At 43.1% G+C, this 20,844-nt stretch overlaps 1 protein-coding gene across 1 annotated transcript; it reads right to left on the bottom strand.

The window, feature by feature from the left end:
* Positions 1-185: 185 nt before the first annotated feature.
* CIMIP4 (ciliary microtubule inner protein 4) lies at positions 186-19,558 on the bottom strand. Its single transcript, XM_077278552.1, has 5 exons — positions 19,443-19,558; positions 8,842-9,113; positions 8,614-8,761; positions 6,853-6,972; positions 186-591 (listed from the first exon to the last, which is right to left on the bottom strand). The coding sequence occupies exons 1-5, from the start codon at positions 19,459-19,461 to the stop codon at positions 341-343; spliced, it is 810 nt and encodes a 269-aa protein (XP_077134667.1). The 5' UTR covers positions 19,462-19,558; the 3' UTR covers positions 186-340.
* Positions 19,559-20,844: the final 1,286 nt, after the last annotated feature.

Here is a 20,844-nt window from a genome sequence, read left to right on the forward strand (position 1 = left end):
AGTGGTGCTTGTAAGGGAAGAGTCAGGCGGCCGTATAACTTGGACGGGGATCACGACGTAATGCTCGGACTGGCCGGCAGCTCTCCTGACCCAACCGTGACAGCTGCATGGAGATGCATGCTATCAGGCTTGGGTCAGGAGAACCTGATGGCCAGTCCGAGCATTACGTTGCGATCCTCGTCCAAGTTATATGGCCATCTGACACTAAAGAGGAACATTTACTACACCGGTCTTTTTTTTACAGGGTAAATTTAGGGAGCACTAACATTTACCAATGCTGTAACATTATGACTGCCAACCGGTAATTATGAAATTCTTCCAAATTTGCTGTCTGACATTACTAAATGGATTTATCATAGAAGTCCCAAAAGTCATCTTCTTCTTTGGGTGGTGAGACTGGAGGAGGCTGCACCTCAGCCTGGTGCCTCTGTTTTCTTGGCTTCTTTGGTGGTTGCACTGGTGGTGGTGGAGGAGGAACGTCTTTAGGAACGTTAGTCCGAGTGGGGAGTAAGAAGGTACAGGTTGGTTTAGGCTGATTTTGCAGGATCTTGGCTATGGCTTCAGTTTTCAGTAACATTGCAGACCAATTGGCTTATACAACAAGAATAAGATGGATTAGATTAGATGGAAAATGAAAAAAATATCACTAAAGAGTCAAAGAATCATAAAACCAAATATGTAGGGAATGCGAAAAGATAATTTTTGGAGAAACCAATCTGCCAACCAATCTCAACCGGCAGAACCACCGGCAAAACCTAAGGGCTGAATAATGCGCTTAGCAGTTTTTGGTGCCTCAATTTTTCATGTAGAAGCTCAACATATAGCAGGTAAAATTTAGATCCCATGTGTACAACTGGAGATGTAATATATCTTGCTCACAATTTCTGAAGACACTGGGGAACTTTGAATGCATGGACTGATGAACTGGTCATTCAAAATATCTTGACAAAAAATATTGACTATCATATTTGGCATTGCCAGGGAATCTGTGAACAGGTTTTCACTATTTAATCTGCGAGCAGCATAATGTAGGGTCCGAAATCCTGATTCCAGCCATGTGCCACTTACTGGACTGCTTGCTGTCATTTTGATACAATCACTGTTTTCTCTGCTGCAGATCTAGCAGAGCTCTAAATGCTGAGCTCTGTATAACCCCGCCCACACCTCTGATTGGCAGTTTTCTGTCAATGTACAGTGTACACACAGAAAACTGCCAATCAGTGGTGAGGGTGTGATTGGACCAGGAGGCACGAGACACCTAGTCTAGCAGTGATAATCTCCTGCTGATAAAACACTGATTTTATTTAAAAAAAAGCCCAGTAAGTGATATATTGCTGGAATCGGCTTCTCAGACCTCACATTATGCTGTTCTCAGATTACATAGCAGTGACCTGCTCATGGATTCCCTTTAAATTAAAAGTTCTGAATTTAGTTGATCTTCTCCTTTTCAAAATGTCGTTTGGGTGAAGTCTGTCAATGCAATATTGCCATAGGTTCACATATGCATGACACACGAAGGCCGAGTTCAAACAGCCAGTACCGTAATGCCAGTACTGACCTAGGCTCTCCTGACCTGAAATTACAGCTCGATGGGCATCCCACATGGCCCAAAGCTATTGTGTAGGAGAGCTATTAGGTTGACAGTGACACCCATGTACTGCGAGATCAGTCCTAACAGGCAAAAAATGAAAAACAAACTTTAAAGGCAGATAAATGTCCTAGACAATAGGAAATAGAAGAGCCAGGCTGCGACTAAATCAGCTTTATTGTTATTTATCACTTCTGCGATTCCCTGGTTCTCTGCTCTACAGCCTTCTGTGTGTTCAGGTGAGTAAAGTTCTTCTCATGCCACCGGCCTGGAAAAGTAGAGGACACTGGTCAGCCTCAGCTTCACTGCCATATGCAGAATCACCAGCCATACTAGACCTGTATGGTCGCCATATTGTCGACTATTTCCAATTTATGTAAGCTCCATGCAGAAAGACAGTTGTGATATGTGAGAGGTCACTATCCCTGTCTGTGGCTTTAATATAGTTCTCCCTGAAGATCCAACTTATGGATATTGATTAAGGGGAATCTATCAGTAGGTTTTGTTATGTAATCTGAGAGCAGAATGATCTAGGGCCCGAGACCCTGATTCCAGCGACGTATCACTTACTGGGCTGCTTGCTGTAGTTTTGATAGAATCTCTGTTTCCTCTGCTGTAGATGTAGCAGTGCTCAATATACTGAGTAGTGCATAACTCCGCCCACACCCCTGATTGGCAGCTTCCAATCAGTGATGGGGGCGGGGTTACACAGATTAGCCTGACTGACCTGCATCTGAGTCCTAGTCTGGCAGTGATAATCTCCTGCTGATAAAACACTGATTGTATTGAAACTATAGCAAGTTGCTTAGGCCATGTTCACATGGTGCGGTTTTTGGTGCGGATCCGCAGCGGAATTGCAGCTGCGGATCCGCATCCTTTTTCAATGCAGGTTACAGTACAATGTAACCCAATGGAAAACGAAAACCGCTGTGCCGACGATCCTTTTTTTCACAGGCAAATCCGCGCGGATTTGCCTGCAGAAAAAAGAAGTACCATGTCAATTCTTTCTGCGGATTCCGCTGCGGGTTTCCAACAGGACCAATAGGAAACTGCAGTTGGAAACCCGCAGTAGAATCCGCAGTAGAAAAAGGACACAAATCCGCAGGGAGAAGCACCGCCGTTTTTCACTGCGGATTTTCCCGAAAAAGGACCTGAAAAATCCGCAGTGAAAAAAGGATCGTGTGAACATAGCCTTAGAAAGTCACACATTGTGTGAATCAGGGTCTCTGTTCCTACATCATGCTGCTTTCAGATTACATAGCTGACAATTTCCTTTTGAAAACAGCTACAGTCATTTTCAGTATTAACGGAATTACCACTCAGTGATGCAAGACTTGATGCAAGTAATAAGGCAAATTACTGCTGCAGCACCTGATTGGCTGCAGCGGTCACAAGCTGGCCACAAGTAAACAAAGACAAGAAGCCCCACTGCAGATTCAGCTGCCTGTTCGGTGGAGGAAAGAATAAGTGAGTACCCTGTATTTTGCTTTTTTTATTTTGTATAAAATCCTGAGCTCATGTAAAATCTTAAAACTGAGCTGGACTATAAACTGGTATATGTGCAAAATGTAAGAGCGAGTTCACACTGTGGCCATGTCATAGACAAAACCCAAGAAAAAAAGAAATAAAAAAGAAAAAAGAAAAATGAGCATAAACCCTACAGCAAGTAAATTAGTAAGTAGTACATGTAAATAACATAGAGTATTCAATAAACCAGGTGCAAATACTTTAAGATGGCAACGAAGTTCAGAAGCCAGGTTTTCCGTTATGCTAAAGGACAGAAGTAATTTTCCAGTACCTTTTCTTTGCATCTATTCACATAAACTTAAAGAGGATATCCAACTTTATAAAAACAACCGGTAATATAATAAAAGGTAAAAAAAAAAAAAAAAAAAAAGCAAAAGACAGGGTACTTACTCTTTTTTCCAGATGAACAAGCACTGACCCTGCAACGGTGCTTCTTGCCTTTATTTGTGGCCAGTTTATGACCGCTGCAGCCAATCAGAAGCCATAGCATCATTACTGGCATCATGGCTCCCATGGCTGAATAGTAATAATATTAGTTCAGATACCAGATTTTATGCAATCGTAAAGGGCAGAAGCACTTTTTCAGTAATTTTTCTATGCCCCTATTCACATAATTGTTAAGGAAAAAAATAAAATAAATACAAATTAATGAGCATATACCCTACAGCGAGTAAACAGTAATTGGTAATAGTACAATAGTAATGGTATTCAGAGGTGTAGCTTGGATCCCGTCAGCCGACTGCTTTACTGCCTATGATGCCATGAGCGGCCGTATTCACGGTACATTTTTTATAAACATGAATCATTCATTTGTATGCGTAGTGTGATTACTTCTTTGTACAAGTAGCGCGATAAGTCATTGTGTCTCCTTTCAATCCACTATTTTCTGAAGCTGCCTGTAGGAAAGCAATCAGCAGTAAGTGATCTATTGTTTATATCTGGCTTTTCTGTTAAATGTATATTTTTGGCAATGTTTGTTTTTCTGCATAACAATCTGTGTTAAAAATTAAAAAATAGGAATGTTGCAAATTTCACACTGGCCACTGGGGCTTTTTTAGACTCTAACTTCTTGTTGTTTCAGGAAACAACATGTGTACATAGTCACAATGGTCAGACCTTGATCTAATGAGCATGTGCTAAGGTCATTGTAAAAGGATTGTGATTGGTGGATTTTTTTTTTATCAGTTGTTTCTAGAGGTGTTACCTGTCATTGTAATCCTGCCTCTAATGATGAGAAGCCTACTCAAAATGCTTACTAAAAAGGACAAGAAGTGGGAGACTAAAAAAACCACAGTGGCTTCTTTGAAAATTGCAAGCCACCAAATTTTGTTTTATGAAGAAGCCCTCCTCCTTCCATGAAAGTTTTTTATCCTCTTATTATATTGCAATCATCATATTATATAGCACTGTGTACTTACAATTGCTCATTTTGCTAATTCTCCTTTTTTCTCTGCTCTATGTAGAAACAGAAAGTCTCTTTCTTCTGCAAAAATCATTCCCTTCTTCAACTCCTGACTCAGCTTCTCCTCCCCCTTCAGGGACTTTTGCAGTGATGACTAGAGTTGAGAGAATGAACAGGCGCTGAACAGCTGATCGGCCGGCGCAATCCAGGAAGCCGGGTTCCCTCTGCAGCTTATTCGGCAAGCGCTATAGCTTGCAGAATAAGAGGGGACCCAAAGAAATTCGCTCAACTCTAGTGATGACTCATGACTGTCATACAGGGAAAATTGACCTCCTGTTTCCACAGAGAACATAGAAAGATTCGGCTAGTCAGTGTTTAATCACATGATATCATCGACTTAATAGAAAAGAGAAGAATTAACTGGGTAGAAAGACAAAATGAGCAATTGTAAGTACACAGTGCTATATAATATGATGACTGCTATATATTAAGAGGATAAAAACTTTGATGGGAGGAGGAGTGACGCTTTAAGAAAGAACATGGTGACCCAAATGTAGTTTGTTGGTTTAAGCAATTAATGGGGGTCTAAGGCCCTGACCCCATCGACGATAGTGTATTAGAAGGATTACAATATACAGTATGAAAAATATCTACTTTCACGTTAAAGGGAACCTGTCACCTTGAAAAATGCTATTTACCTGCAGATATACAGTTGTGATCAAAAGTTTACATACCCCGGATGAATTTTTGCTTTCTTGGCCTTTTTTCAGAGAATATGAATGATAACACCAAAACTTTTTCTCCACTCATGGTTAGTGGTTGGGCGAAGCCATTTATTGTCAAACTACTGTGTTTTCTCTTTTTAAATCATAATGACAACCCAAAACGTCCAAATGACCCTCATCAAAAGTTCACATACCCTGGTGATTTTGGCTTGATAACATGCACAGAAGTTGACATAAATGGGTTTCAATGGCTACTAAAGGTAACATCCTCACCTGCGACCTGTTTGCTTGTAATCAGTGTGTGTGCATAAAAGCTGAGAAGAAAGCCAGAAGAAAGCCATTACTACGCAAATGCCACTAAGGATCTCGCCTACAATACGCAAAACAGCACAGACACAAGCCTCAAAACTTGTAGAACAATGTCATTTGGAGTGATGAGGCCAAAATTTAACTTTTTGGCCACATCCATAAACGTTACATTTGGAGAGAGGTCAACAAGGCCTATGATGAAAGGAATACCATTCCTACTGTAAAGCACGGAGGTGGATCACTGATGTTTTGGGGATGTGTGAGCTACAAAGGCACAGGAAACTCGGTCAAAGTTGAAGGAAAGATGAATGCAGCACATTATCAGCAAATACTGGAGGCAAATTTGCACTCATAAGCCCGGAAGCTGCTCATGGGACGTACTTGGATGTTCCAACATGACAATGATCCAAACACAAGGCCAAGTCGACCTGTCATTGGCTACAGCAGAACAAAGTGAAGGTTCTGGAGAGGCCATCTCAGTCTCCTGACCTCAATATCATTGAACCACTCTGGGGAGATCTCAAGCGCGCAGTTCATGCTAGACAGCCCAGGAATTTACAGGAATCTTTAGGCTTTTGCCAAGAAGAGTGGGCATCTTTACCATCTGAGAAAATAAAGAACCTCATCCACAAATACCACATAAGACTTCAAGCTGTCATTGATGATAGAGGGGGCAACACGCAGTATTAAGAAATGGGGTATGTAAACTTTTGATTAATACTCATTTGATTATTTTGGGTTGTCATTATGATTTAAAAAGAGACAACACAATAGTTTGACAATAAATGGCTTCAACCAACCACTAACCATGAGTGGAGAAAAAGTTTTGGTGTTATCATTCATATTCTCTGTAAAAAAGGCCAAGAAAGCAAATATTCTGCCGGGGTATGTAAACTTTTGAGAACAACTGTAGGGTTAATCTGCAGGTAAATAGTGTTACAATGCTGTCTGGCTGCTGAAAGTGTGGCTACCAGAAGAAAATGAACTTATTTCCTCCTGGGAGCCGCTGGCTTTCGGGAACAGCCCGAACACTAGCTATCTCTAGTAGGGGTGAGACTTGCAAGTTCATTTATTTTGTTCTACAAAGTAGCCAGTTATAGAAATATGTATTTAAAAAACATAAGAGAGCATAAAAGAGGCACGTAAGGGTGTAACTCTAGCGGGTGCAGAGGTGCAGTCAAGTACATACTATATATTGTATTATCATGGCCCATGACACTTTTTGGTACCAGGAACTTCAATTTATTCCTCTGGCCATGCAAACAAATTCTGTAATGGATACTAAATAAAATGATAATTACCTAACTCATCGGTTTTCCTTCCGTGCCAGTGATGATTATTGTTTTTTTCCAGCCTTCCCTTTTCATTCACTTCTGCGGTATAGCAGTCATGCACCAAGCTGTTCTGTTTTATAGGCGCCCCTGCAAGACGGGTAAGAGATCAGATATATTACAAGAGTGGAGAACTGATCGCTCACGGTGAGCAAATTGGAAAGTGGGAACAGAGACTGATTTAGAACATCAGACAAGAGACGGCAGCTCAAACACCGGCTGACAAGTGGCAGATTCTCAGACGCTGGCTGACAAGTGACCGCGTCTCATATATTGGCTGAGAAAATAAATAACATTGCAACATAAAAAAGCGATAACTGAGCAATGGAAAGCAATAACTCATAGCAGGCATCGACGCTCCATCAGTCACTCACTGGGCATAGCCTGTTACCCAGACTTATAAGGAGACTGACCGTCCTGCTGTTGCACCTTAACCCTAGTGCCTGAGAAAGTCCAAAACCCTCAGCGGAACATACTGTAAGAATACACCATTATCATAAAGAGCACATCATAGACTACAGAGTTTGCTATGGAAACCAAGAGTTCTGGGGGAGACGATTCACTCCTGGTATTGATAATTTGACTTCTTACTGTTGCTTACATCTGCAAAATCCCAATTCCTTATTTAAAGGGAATCTGTCAGCAGGTTTTTGCTAAGTAATCTGAAAACAACATGTTGCAGGGCTTAAAACACAGATTTCAGCGCTGTCTCTCTTATCAAGCTCTGTGCTTTTGTTGATGATTGTTTTAGCACCAGGAGCTTATCATTGCTATGGCTAGCTGGTCTCTGAGCCTTGGTCCAACACGCCCACTCCTGTGATAAGCAGCTCACTGTTTATGGACATTGTATATACAGAGGCTGATGTGGGTGGGGTCAGCTGCAGTGTGGGCGGAGTTAGCTTTCTCAGCTCTGCTTCAAGCTAAATCTAAAAGCTCTGATTGTGTCAGAACCACTGCACTCAGTAAACTAAGTGATACATCGTTGGATCCAGCTTCTCTATCCCTACATCAGACTGCTCTCAGATGTAGTAGCAAAAACCTGCTGACAGATTCCTTTTAAAACGGTTTACTGAGTTGCCTGTGTACCCAGCAGTGGAAAAGCAAACATTAACCCCTCATCTCTATGGCACTTTTTTTTCAAGTGTGGATTGGGCACAGGACCGTTGTTACACAACCAGAATCTGCCTGTAACAACAAAGACCGGAGCTAGTTTCGATTGCTGTTGTTAACCATTTAGTTGTCCCTGTCCATGACTGTCATCGGCATTTAAACTCAGTGATCACAGATGCGCGTGCAGCAGTTCCCATCGGCCCCCTCGCAGCATGATCACAAATTGGCTGGACTTTATAGAGAGATCATCATGTACACTATACCCTAGAGAGAAGAGAATCAAGCAGTTGGAATTGGATAGCTGATAGGGAGTCGGGAGAGATAGCGGTCAGCCAAACCACAGTCCAGTCAACAGTTATCTAATGTGTATGGCCTGGTTTATGTCAACGGTTGTTGAACCCTTGTATAACGTCTATCCAATGTGTATGGCCACCTTTAGTTTAGCCTACTCTTGGTATCAACATTGTCCTATTTTGCTTATAGTGAAATTTCTATAGCCTTGGGTTTCCTAAAAGTAGGTCTCTTGCATTCTACATAGAAATCAATCCAGGATAGGACATTTTTAGAAGATGGCTCAAAAGTAGAGAAGGTTTAAGTAGGCAATAAGAGATGGAGCAAGACCTGGAAATAGATTACTACGGAGACAATGTCCCAGCTCATAGTAGATCTTGTGTGGATAATCCTCCATGAAACAGGTCTCCATTTTCAGTCTGGGTATGTAGTAGTCTTGGTGGCACTGTGTTCTCGCCTTACTCAGAGAGCTTCTTACCTACGTGGGACAACGAGAAAAGCTTCATGGAATGAGTTTGGGGCAGAAGAACGAAAAATGTCCTACACAACACATCTTACCTGCTCTGGAGAGATGAGTTGGTCAACCACATGGTTGCCATACTTATGTCTGATGTTAGCTGGGACCAGGTTCCTGATAAGTTCTTGACAATTTGTTTTATGTGCTGGAGATGTATTACTTCGATTACCTAAATTTCCATGTTGGCTGCTTGTAGTCTGTTGGTTCACATGGAACGAATTTGCTGAACTCATTTGAAGCTTCTTCTTATGATGATGGACTGTGTGAGAGGGTGCGGATCTTGAGGGAAGTAAAGATGGGTCACACTTGATGACTGGAATCAAAAGATAATAGGAGATGCTGAATTTATTTGGGTTATGTTTACAAGGAGTTTTATGACAAGGAATTGTATGGCTGAATTTTTTAGCAAATTTTTGTGTTTTTTTAGCTTATGGGGTGTTTTTTCTGCCTCATAAGTCAAATTCGGAGAGTTTTTCAAGCAGAAGTGACTCAAGAATTGACATGATGCGTCTTTTTCCACTTGGAAAAAAACAGAACCTTATGCACTATAGCTGTGTTTTCCTACTGAAATGAATACAAAGCTTATTTAACGAGTATTTGAAGTGGTTTCTCATCTACATTATTGAGCAGAATCTGCTTCAAAATTAAAGATAAAAAGTTTTGCATAAACATATTGGGTGGTTTCATTTTTACGAAAAACAAAATGTTTTTTCATGCCATTTTTTTTTTACAAAAACCAGCAGCCAGATGTTACACGAAAGGTTATAGTGAGATATAAAATGAAAACAACGTTTATTTTCTGATCTTTTAGTATGTTGTTTGAGTCATTTCTTTTTGTTTTCGTTTTTTTTAGAGCACAGACATTTTTTTCTTGCACTTTCCCTTCCTAAGACTTGAAAAATATGCATTGCCCTTGTTGTAAATATAAAAAAACGAATAAAAATCTTTAAAAAAAAATGAAAAAGCCTGAAATTCATAACCATTTTATACACGCAGAAACAAAATAAGCTGAAAAAGTATGCGAGAAAGAGGCCCTAATGTATCACTTAAGGTACAATAGAAATATGACAATTCTGTGCCATTTAACAAAACTGTGAATGCAATGTGTTAAAAGCATCGAGATCTAAAAGTCATGTAATGAGTAATGGCGTACATAGCGGCAGCACATTTTCCAGTGAGTGATGCAACTTTTCTTGACGGAAAGTGGAGCAATGATAAACATGTCTGGAATAATAAAATTCTATTGTGCAGAGAGTACCGTAGTTTAATGGATTGTGCACGTACAGTATGTTACAACTTTTTATGGATATATTGGAAGAGGGGAGTAAAACGCATTGAATGCCGATGCTGAGAAGGTTAGTCTACAAACAGTTATCATTTTAGTATTTTGCAAGCAAATTGATTCCTTAGATAGGGATTCATACTGATTTACCATTTCCATTTTAAAACAAATCTGCTGGCCCGGTCTCACCAGACCGTGGTCTGCAGGACCACACTGGAGAAGCAGCAGCCAGTGGTTGTCGGCACTTCAGTCTTAGCGGAAACAGACAGCGTGCAGCATAGAGAGAAAAGTGCAGCGCGCCCCGTAACTGAGAGAGCACAGTACAGCGCACGTGCCGCAAAGAGAGACCGAGTACTGGACAGACTTTTGTAACCCACTTTACCAGCATATACTTTCCCACCCATGGGAGACCCTGATTGTGCTGCGGCCTTGTTTGCTCTGGCTACATATGTTCATGTACTAGGAGCTCAGTGGAAGGTACCGGACACCGACCACTGCCGCCAGAAGATGGACCGTTGTTTGCAGGACTCCACTGGAACAGCACCGTGCCAGCCATTGTTGGCGTTATCGCCTGCTCCGTAAATGCCAAGGCCTGGAAAACGACTGACAGGCTAAGTTGATCTAACAGGAACTACCACTATCTGTTACCTTGTTTTCATGGACTCTGCACATCTTCTTGCATCTGAATTGTTTTTACTCTCCCTTTAACTGTTTGCCTCCCTGCGTGGAGTATTCCCCTGTTAAGTAAACTTGTTAACCCTTGCTTTGCCTCCTGTCCGTCACTGCATCTCACAACCTGCTTACACTGGCAGAACGAAGGGGGGGAAAAACATAAGGTTCTGGACCACCCAAGTGGACTCAATTAAGTGGTGGCGGGTAGTGGAACTCCCGTGTTAAGGCTGGAAGGGCCCGCATTATTAGGTTATGGTCGGGAACGCCATGTCGTTTATCAGGTGCCTCTGAGCAATTGTGGTTTTATATACAGTACAGACCAAAAGTTTGGACACACCTTCTCATTTAAAGATTTTTCTGTATTTTCATGGCTATGAAAATTGTACATTCACACTGAAGGCATCAAAACTATGAATTAACACGTGGAATTATATACTTAACAAAAAAGTGTGAAACAACTGAAATTATGTCTTATATTCTAGGTTCTTCAAAGTAGCCACCTTTTGCTTTGATGACTGCTTTGCACACTCTTGGCATTCTCTTGATGAGCTTCAAGAGGTAGTCACCGGGAATGGTTTTCACTTCACAGGTGTGCCCTGTCAGGTTTAATAAGTGGGATTTCTTGCCTTATAAATGGGGTTGGGACCATCAGTTGTGTTGTGCAGAAGTCTGGTGGATACACAGCTGATATAGACTGTTAGAATTTGTATTATGGCAAGAAAAAAGCAGCTAAGTAAAGAAAAACGAGTGGCCATCATTACTTTAAGAAATGATGGTCAGTCAGTCCGAAAAATTGGGAAAACTTTGAAAGTGTCCACAAGTGCAGTGGCAAAAACCATCAAGCGCTACAAAGAAACTGGCTCACATGAGGACCGCCCCAGGAAAGGAAGACCAAGAGTCACCTCTGCTTCTGAGGATAAGTTTATCTGAGTCACCAGCCTCATAAATCGCAGGTTAACAGCAGCTCAGATTAGAGACCAGGTCAATGCCACACAGAGTTCTATCAGCAGACACATCTCTACAACAACTGTTAAGAGGAGACTTTGTGCAACAGGCCTTCATGGTGAAATACCTGCTAGGAAACCACTGCTAAGGACAGGCCACAAGCAGAAAAGACTTGTTTGGGCTAAAGAACACAAGGAATGGACATTAGACCAGTGGAAATCTGTGCTTTGGTCTGATGAGTCCAAATTTGAGATCTTTGGTTCCAACCACCGTGTCTTTGTGCGACGCAGAAAAGGTGAATGGATGGACTCTACATGCCTGGTTCCCACCGTGAAGCATGGAGGAAGAGGTGTGATGGTGTGGGGGTGCTTTTCTGGTGACACTGTTGGGGATTTATTCAAAATTGAAGGCATACTGAACCAGCATGGCTACCACAGCATCTTGCAGCGGCATGCTATTCCATCCGGTTTGCGTTTAGTTGGACCATCATTTATTTTCCAACAGGACAATGACCCCAAACACACCTCCAGGCTGTGTAAGGGCTATTTGACCAAGAAGGAGAGTGATGGGGTGCTACGCCAGATGACCTGGCCTCCACAGTCACCAGACCTGAACCCAATCGAGATGGTTTGGGGTGAGCTGGACCGCAGAGTGAAGGCAAAAGGGCCAACAAGTGCCAAGCATCTCTGGGAACTCCTTCAAGATTGTTGGAAGACCATTCCCGCTGACTACCTCTTGAAGCTCATCAAGAGAATGCCAAGAGCGTGCAAAGCAGTCATCAAAGCAAACGGTGGCTACTTTGAAGAACCTAGAATATAAGACATAATTTCAGTTTCACACTTTTTTGTTAAGCATAAAATTCCACATGTGTTAATTCATAGTTTTGATGCCTTCAGTGTGAATGCACAATTTTCATAGTCATGAAAATACAGAAAAATCTTTAAATGAGAAGGTGTGTCCAAACTTCTGGTCTGTACTGTATATATATATATATATATATATATATATATATATATATAAATATATATATATATATTTATTTATATATACTGCTGGTTGCAGGTAAGGAACTTTGGGGACCATCCAATGTTAATAGGATTAATGCGTTACATTTGTTGTTTGTTATAACAAAAAAGGTTGTTGTGGCCTATTTAATCCACTCTGGTGCTCAGCCTATTTATTTCGGGAAAGGAAAAAGGGGTGTGGGGTAGGACAGGGGTGCCATAACATATGACTATCCAATACCCCTTGTCATGTATGTGCACACTGACACTGGAGAAGCCCACCGGTGCAAACAGTGTCAAAGAGAGCATGCTCTGATTTCTGGCTCCTATCTGCTGTTTCCCAACTTCTGACCGCTGCTGGCAACAGTTGATCGGTGGGAGTGCTGCGTGTCGAACTCTGTTGTGAAATTGGATTCTGGGCTCCCCCGGTGGCCACTTGTGGAATTGTACTTGTGTGCATCATCCCCTCTGTTCACCTGCTCCTATCAGGATGTGGGAGTCGCTATATAACCTTGCTCCTCTGTCAGTTTCATGCCGGTCAACAATGTAATCAGAAGCCTTTCTGTGCATGTTCCTGCTACTAGACAACTCCCAGCTAAGTTGGACTTTTGTCCTTGTGTGTTTTTGCATTTTGTTCCTGTTCACAGCTGCTGTTTCGTTACTGTGTCTGGAAAGCTCTTGTGAGCGGAAATTGCCACTCTGGTGTTATGAGTTAATGCTAGAGTCTTAAAGTAATTTCTGGATGGTGTTTTGATAGGGTTTTTTGCTGACCATGAAAGTGCCCTTTCTGTCTTCTTTCTATCTAGTAAGCGGACCTCGATTTTTGCTAAACCTATTTTCATACTACGTTTGTCATTTCATCTAAAATCACCGCCAATATATGTGGGGGCCTCTGTCTGCCTTTTGGGAAAATTTCTCTAGAGGTGAGCCAGGACTGTCTTTTCCTCTGCTAGGATTAGGTAGTTCTCCGGCTGGCGCTGGGCATCTAGGGATAAAAAAACGTAGGCATGCTACCCGGCCACTTCTAGTTGTGCGGCAGGTTTAGTTCATGGTCAGTATAGTTTCCATCTTCCAAGAGCTAGTTCTCATATATGCTGGGCTATGTTCTCTCGCCATTGAGAATCATGACAGTTTGACCGGCCCAAAATAAAAGGGTTAAATTACTGGCTGAGAAAGGAGAGAAAAAAGAAGTCTGCTACAATTTTTTTTTTTTTTTTTTTTTTTTTTTTTTCCTCTAGTTCTGAGTGTGCTCTTAATTGAATCACTTGCTAGTCTGCCTATACTGCAGCCTTCCTCTCTTTCTCTCCTTCTTATCCTTGAATGGCTCTGTGTTCACCTGTTTCAAATGGATCTTCAGAGTGTAGCTACAGGTTTGAATAATCTCGCCACAAAGGTACAAAATTTGCAAGATTTCGTTGTTCATGCACCTATGTCTGAGCCTAGAATTCCTTTGCCTGAATTCTTCTCGGGGAATAGATCTCACTTTCAAAATTTTAAAAATAATTGCAAATTGTTTTTGTCCCTGAAGTCTCGCTCTGCCGGAGACCCTGCACAGCAGGTCAGGATTGTAATTTCCTTGCTCCGGGGCGACCCTCAGGACTGGGCTTTTGCATTGGCACCAGGGGATCCTGCGTTGCTCAATGTGGATGCGTTTTTTCTGGCCTTGGGGTTGCTTTATGAGGAACCTCATTTAGAGCTTCAGGCGGAAAAGGCCTTGATGTCCTTGTCTCAGGGGCAAGATGAAGCTGAAATATACTGCCAAAAATTCCGCAAATGGTCTGTGCTTACTCAGTGGAATGAGTGCGCCCTGGCGGCGATTTTCAGAGAAGGTCTCTCTGATGCCATTAAGGATGTTATGGTGGGGTTCCCTGTGCCTGCGAGTCTGAATGAGTCCATGACGATGGCTATTCAGATCGATAGGCGTCTGCGGGAGCGCAAACCTGTGCACCATTTGGCGGTGTCTACTGAGAAAACGCCAGAAAATATGCAATGTGATAGAATTCTGTCCAGAAGCGAGCGGCAGAATTTTAGACGAAAAAATGGGTTGTGCTTCTATTGTGGTGATTCAACTCATGTTATATCAGCATGCTTTAAGCGTACTAAGAAGCCTGACAAGTCTGTTTCAATTAGCACTTTACAGTCTAAGTTTATTCTATCTGTGACCCTGATTTGTTCTTTGTCATCTATTACCGCGGACGCCTATGTCGACTCTGGCGCTGCTTTGAGTCTTATGGATTGGTCCTTTGCCAAACGCTGTGGGTATGATTTGGAGCCATTGGAGGCTCCGATACCTCTGAAAGGGATTGACTCCACCCCATTGGCTAGTAATAAACCACAATACTGGACACAAGTGACTATGCGTGTCAATCCGGATCACCAGGAGGTTATTCGCTTTCTGGTGCTGTATAATCTACATGATGTTTTGGTGCTGGGATTGCCATGGCTGCAATCTCATAACCCAGTCCTCGACTGGAGAGCTATGTCTGTGTTAAGCTGGGGATGTAAAGGAACTCATGGGGACGTACCTTTGGTTTCCATTTCATCATCTATTCCCTCTGAGATTCCTGAATTCTTGTCTGACTTTCGTGACGTTTTTGAAGAACCCAAGGTTGGTTCACTACCTCCGCACCGGGAGTGCGATTGTGCCATAGACTTGATCCCGGGTAGTAAATACCCTAAGGGTCGTTTATTTAATCTGTCTGTGCCTGAACACGCGGCTATGCAAGAATATATAAAGGAGTCCTTGGAAAAGGGACATATTCGTCCTTCGTCATCTCCCTTAGGAGCCGGTTTTTTCTTTGTGTCTAAGAAAGACGGCTCTTTGAGGCCGTGTATTGATTATCGACTTTTGAATAAAATCACGGTTAAATATCAATATCCGTTACCACTGCTTACTGATTTGTTTGCTCGTATAAAGGGGGCCAAGTGGTTCTCTAAGATTGATCTCCGTGGGGCGTATAATTTGGTGCGAATCAAGCAGGGGGATGAGTGGAAAACTGCATTTAATACGCCCGAGGGCCATTTTGAGTATTTGGTGATGCCTTTTGGTCTTTCAAATGCCCCTTCAGTCTTCCAGTCCTTTATGCATGACATTTTCCGCGATTATTTGGACAAATTTATGATTGTGTATCTGGATGATATTCTGATTTTTTCGGATGACTGGGACTCTCATGTCCAGCAGGTCAGGAGGGTTTTTCAGGTTTTGCGGTCTAATTCCTTGTGTGTGAAGGGTTCTAAGTGTGTTTTTGGGGTTCAAAAGATTTCCTTCTTGGGATACATTTTTTCCCCCTCTTCCATCGAGATGGATCCTGTCAAGGTTCAGGCTATTGGTGATTGGACGCAACCCTCTTCTCTTAAGAGTCTTCAGAAATTTTTGGGCTTTGCTAACTTTTATCGTCGATTTATTGCTGGTTTTTCTGATGTTGTAAAACCATTGACTGATTTGACTAAGAAGGGTGCTGATGTTGCTGATTGGTCCCCTGATGCTGTGGAGGCCTTTCGGGAGCTCAAGCGCCGCTTTTCTTCCGCCCCAGTGTTGCGTCAGCCTGATGTTGCTCTTCCTTTTCAGGTTGAGGTCGACGCTTCTGAAATCGGAGCTGGGGCGGTGTTGTCGCAGAGAAGTTCCGACTGCTCCGTGATGAGACCTTGTGCTTTTTTTTCCCGTAAATTTTCGCCCGCCGAGCGGAATTATGATATTGGGAATCGGGAGCTTTTGGCCATGAAGTGGGCTTTTGAGGAGTGGCGTCACTGGCTTGAGGGGGCCAGACATCAGGTGGTGGTATTGACTGACCACAAAAATTTAATTTACCTTGAGTCTGCCAGGCGCCTGAATCCTAGACAGGCGCGCTGGTCGTTGTTTTTCTCTCGGTTTAATTTTGTAGTGTCTTACCTACCGGGTTCTAAGAATGTTAAGGCGGATGCCCTTTCTAGGAGTTTTGAGCCTGACTCCCCTGGTAATTCTGAGCCCACAGGTATCCTTAAAGATGGAGTGATATTGTCTGCCGTTTCTCCAGACCTGCGGCGGGCCTTGCAGGAGTTTCAGGCGGATAGACCTGATCGTTGCCCACCTGGTAGACTGTTTGTTCCTGATGATTGGACCAGTAGAGTCATCTCTGAGGTTCATTCTTCTGCGTTGGCAGGTCATCCTGGAATCTTTGGTACCAGGGATTTGGTGGCAAGGTCCTTCTGGTGGCCTTCCCTGTCACGAGATGTGCGAGGCTTTGTGCAGTCTTGTGACGTTTGTGCTCGGGCCAAGCCTTGTTGTTCTCGGGCTAGTGGATTGTTGTTACCCTTGCCTATCCCGAAGAGGCCTTGGACGCACATCTCGATGGATTTTATTTCGGATCTGCCTGTTTCTCATAAGATGTCTGTCATCTGGGTGGTGTGTGACCGTTTCTCTAAGATGGTCCATCTGGTTCCCTTGCCTAAGTTGCCTTCTATTTCCGAGTTGGTTCCTCTGTTTTTTCAAAATGTTGTTCGTTTGCATGGTATTCCAGAGAATATCGTTTCTGACAGAGGGACCCAATTCGTGTCTAGATTTTGGCGGGCATTCTGTGCTAGGATGGGCATAGATTTGTCTTTTTCGTCTGCTTTCCATCCTCAGACTAATGGCCAGACCGAGCGGACTAATCAGACCTTGGAGACATATTTGAGGTGTTTTGTGTCTGCGGATCAGGATGATTGGGTTGCTTTTTTGCCTTTGGCGGAGTTCGCCCTCAATAATCGGGCCAGCTCTGCCACCTTGGTGTCCCCGTTTTTCTGTAATTCGGGGTTTCATCCTCGATTTTCCTCCGGTCAAGTGGAATCTTCGGATTGTCCTGGAGTGGATGCTGTGGTGGAGAGGTTGCATCAGATTTGGGGGCAGGTGGTGGACAATTTGAAGTTGTCCCAGGAGAAGACTCAGCTTTTTGCCAACCGCCGTCGTCGTGTTGGTCCTCGGCTTTGTGTTGGGGACTTGGTGTGGTTGTCTTCTCGTTTTGTCCCTATGAGGGTTTCTTCTCCTAAGTTTAAGCCTCGGTTCATCGGCCCGTACAAGATATTGGAGATTCTTAACCCTGTGTCCTTCCGTTTGGACCTCCCTGCATCCTTTTCGATTCATAATGTTTTTCATCGGTCATTGTTGCGCAGGTATGAGGTACCGGCTGTGCCTTCCGTTGAGCCTCCTGCTCCGGTGTTGGTTGAGGGTGAGTTGGAGTACGTTGTGGAAAAGATCTTGGACTCTCGTGTTTCCAGACGGAAACTCCAGTATCTGGTCAAATGGAAGGGATACGGTCAGGAGGATAATTCTTGGGTCACTGCCTCTGATGTTCATGCCTCCGATCTTGTCCGTGCCTTTCATAGGGCTCATCCTGATCGCCCTGGTGGTTCTGGTGAGGGTTCGGTGCCCCCTCCTTGAGGGGGGGGTACTGTTGTGAAATTGGATTCTGGGCTCCCCCGGTGGCCACTTGTGGAATTGTACTTGTGTGCATCATCCCCTCTGTTCACCTGCTCCTATCAGGATGTGGGAGTCGCTATATAACCTTGCTCCTCTGTCAGTTTCATGCCGGTCAACAATGTAATCAGAAGCCTTTCTGTGCATGTTCCTGCTACTAGACAACTCCCAGCTAAGTTGGACTTTTGTCCTTGTGTGTTTTTGCATTTTGTTCCTGTTCACAGCTGCTGTTTCGTTACTGTGTCTGGAAAGCTCTTGTGAGCGGAAATTGCCACTCTGGTGTTATGAGTTAATGCTAGAGTCTTAAAGTAATTTCTGGATGGTGTTTTGATAGGGTTTTTTGCTGACCATGAAAGTGCCCTTTCTGTCTTCTTTCTATCTAGTAAGCGGACCTCGATTTTTGCTAAACCTATTTTCATACTACGTTTGTCATTTCATCTAAAATCACCGCCAATATATGTGGGGGCCTCTGTCTGCCTTTTGGGAAAATTTCTCTAGAGGTGAGCCAGGACTGTCTTTTCCTCTGCTAGGATTAGGTAGTTCTCCGGCTGGCGCTGGGCATCTAGGGATAAAAAAAACGTAGGCATGCTACCCGGCCACTTCTAGTTGTGCGGCAGGTTTAGTTCATGGTCAGTATAGTTTCCATCTTCCAAGAGCTAGTTCTCATATATGCTGGGCTATGTTCTCTCGCCATTGAGAATCATGACAGAACTCCCACTGATCAGACATTAATGACCTATCCTACTGATAGACCAGCAATAAAGAGTAGTGGCCAACTTCTTTAAGCCCCCAAAACACATTAGACAGCTATCTCTCCCGATTCCTCCATGCTGACTGAGCTCTCCCGTGTTCTCTATGGCAGAGCCGGGGCAGACTTTTCCGGCAATGGCTTATCTCTCCGCTAAAGAAGGGATCGGCTGTTGATATTCCAGTGGCCAGATCCTTCTTTCCCTCGATGTAGTCCATTGTTGGACATCCGGGAGGCCCCCTTAGATATTAGATACTCAGCCTATTTTTGTCCAGTGTGTTTTGGGGCCTTTAGATTGATATTTGCCATTTCTCCAGGAACATCTGGAAGGCTCCTAGAGATAAAAACTGATATAAAAATTCTTGGTCGTATATAAATGACCAAAAAATCCAGACATCGGGACGTTCTGCACATCTAGTTCACTAGCATACTCGGAAATACTTGTTGTGTGCGTGCGCTCAGTATACTTGTTAGTGACTGTAGAGTTACGAATCATTTGATTTAGAGGTCATGCGTAATTTTGCTATGAAGACAAGAGGAAAGGGTCTGTATCATCTCACCTGAGCTTTTAGCCTCCATTTACGACGTCCACAGACATTCAGCACAGAAGCGAATCTCACAATGCTCATTCTCTTTCACCCATTACACCGGTTGCTAAGAAACTATTTTGTTGTCGTCGTTATGGAGAAGGAATGGAAAGAAGAGGCCAGAATGTCAGTCAGCACAATTCTCCCTCTTACCTCTAGATGGCGCTGCGTCATAGCAGTAGAAAGCGCAGTAATTCATCAACCCTTCTGACATCTCTAGAAAATTGTTCTGGGAATTGCAACCCCAAAGTTTATTAAAAGTTAAGTCGCTTTTAATAAAAGTTACCATTTTCTTTATTTGTTATTCGACAAAAAGTCAGAAATTTTAAGGGGAAAAAAAAATTCTAAGCTACAATTACTTCCCCACAGGTCTGAAAATACATCTGAATCCAATATAAACGATTGCAGTTCAGTGATGTAGGTTGTGTCCGGATGCTTCACTCAGGGCAAAGATGCAATTCGATTAAAGGCAGACTATTTTGGCAAAATCTGTCTGTAATGAGCACTGTTTTTATCTACCAAGATCAAATGGCTGCTAAATTTCCAGACATATATGGAAAAGTGGTGCAGGAGCTTCATGTGAATGGAATTAACCCACGGACGTACATTGATAAACCTGCCTCATTTATTTTTTGCATTGCAGTATTGATTTTCCACAGAAGTGGATGTTACTGGCAGAAGCCATCATTTAATTCTGCAATTTATTAATCTGCACTACTGCAAGCCGTCTGCAGATAGAACATCCTGAGTCATCAGGCAATAATCCAACGCAGTAGATGAATTAACCCTATTGCCGTTCATAGCGGGGATTCATAGCCATGCAGAGGACTTGGATATTAATTCTTTCATGACCAGAACACTGATCAGTCATAATTAGAGTTGGTGCAAATCAATTGGCACATCACAGTCCATCGGCCCTGACAGTAATCTGTTGGTGCTGGACAGGAGCAGGAGATCCTCCTTTAAGGTGTCCATTGCTCTTCTTTTGATTGGCCGGCCTGACACGACGTGAACATTGCGGTGTGACAAATTCAACATCACGCCAGCCTGGCTGCTTAAAAGAAGAGCCATGGATGCCATCAGGTAAGAGGTGGTCCTCCCACTCCCATCCAGGGGTCACTGTTGTGGCCAATTGTCATGCGTGTCTCCGAGGCTGCAGACCGTCGCACTGCATCTGGCTGAATAAGATCCCAGCAGTTTGCTTTGCAGACTTCTTCCTGGTCCTTCAGTCTTTATGACCCAATGACAACCTTCCTCCAACTCTATTGGACACACCAGGACCTGGGTATTTATAACTCCCAGCTTGCTGCTGGGAGTTGCCGGTGATATTTCTATTTCCCACTGTTGAGGCTTGGAGCTATTGCAGTCGACTATC

This window comes from Ranitomeya variabilis, chromosome 8 (genome assembly GCF_051348905.1).
Source record: "Ranitomeya variabilis isolate aRanVar5 chromosome 8, aRanVar5.hap1, whole genome shotgun sequence".
Classification (NCBI taxonomy): domain Eukaryota; kingdom Metazoa; phylum Chordata; class Amphibia; order Anura; family Dendrobatidae; genus Ranitomeya; species Ranitomeya variabilis.

What these genes read in the sequence shown, in the direction of transcription:
- CIMIP4 (XM_077278552.1), bottom strand. An exon ending in AACTCATCTCTCCAGAGCAG is followed by an intron (nt 8,762 to 8,841) that starts GTAAGATGTGTT and finishes TGTCCCACGTAG; the next exon opens with GTAAGAAGCTCTCTGAGTAA. An exon ending in AAGGAAAACCGATGAGTTAG is followed by an intron (nt 592 to 6,852) that starts GTAATTATCATT and finishes TTGTTGTATAAG; the next exon opens with CCAATTGGTCTGCAATGTTA.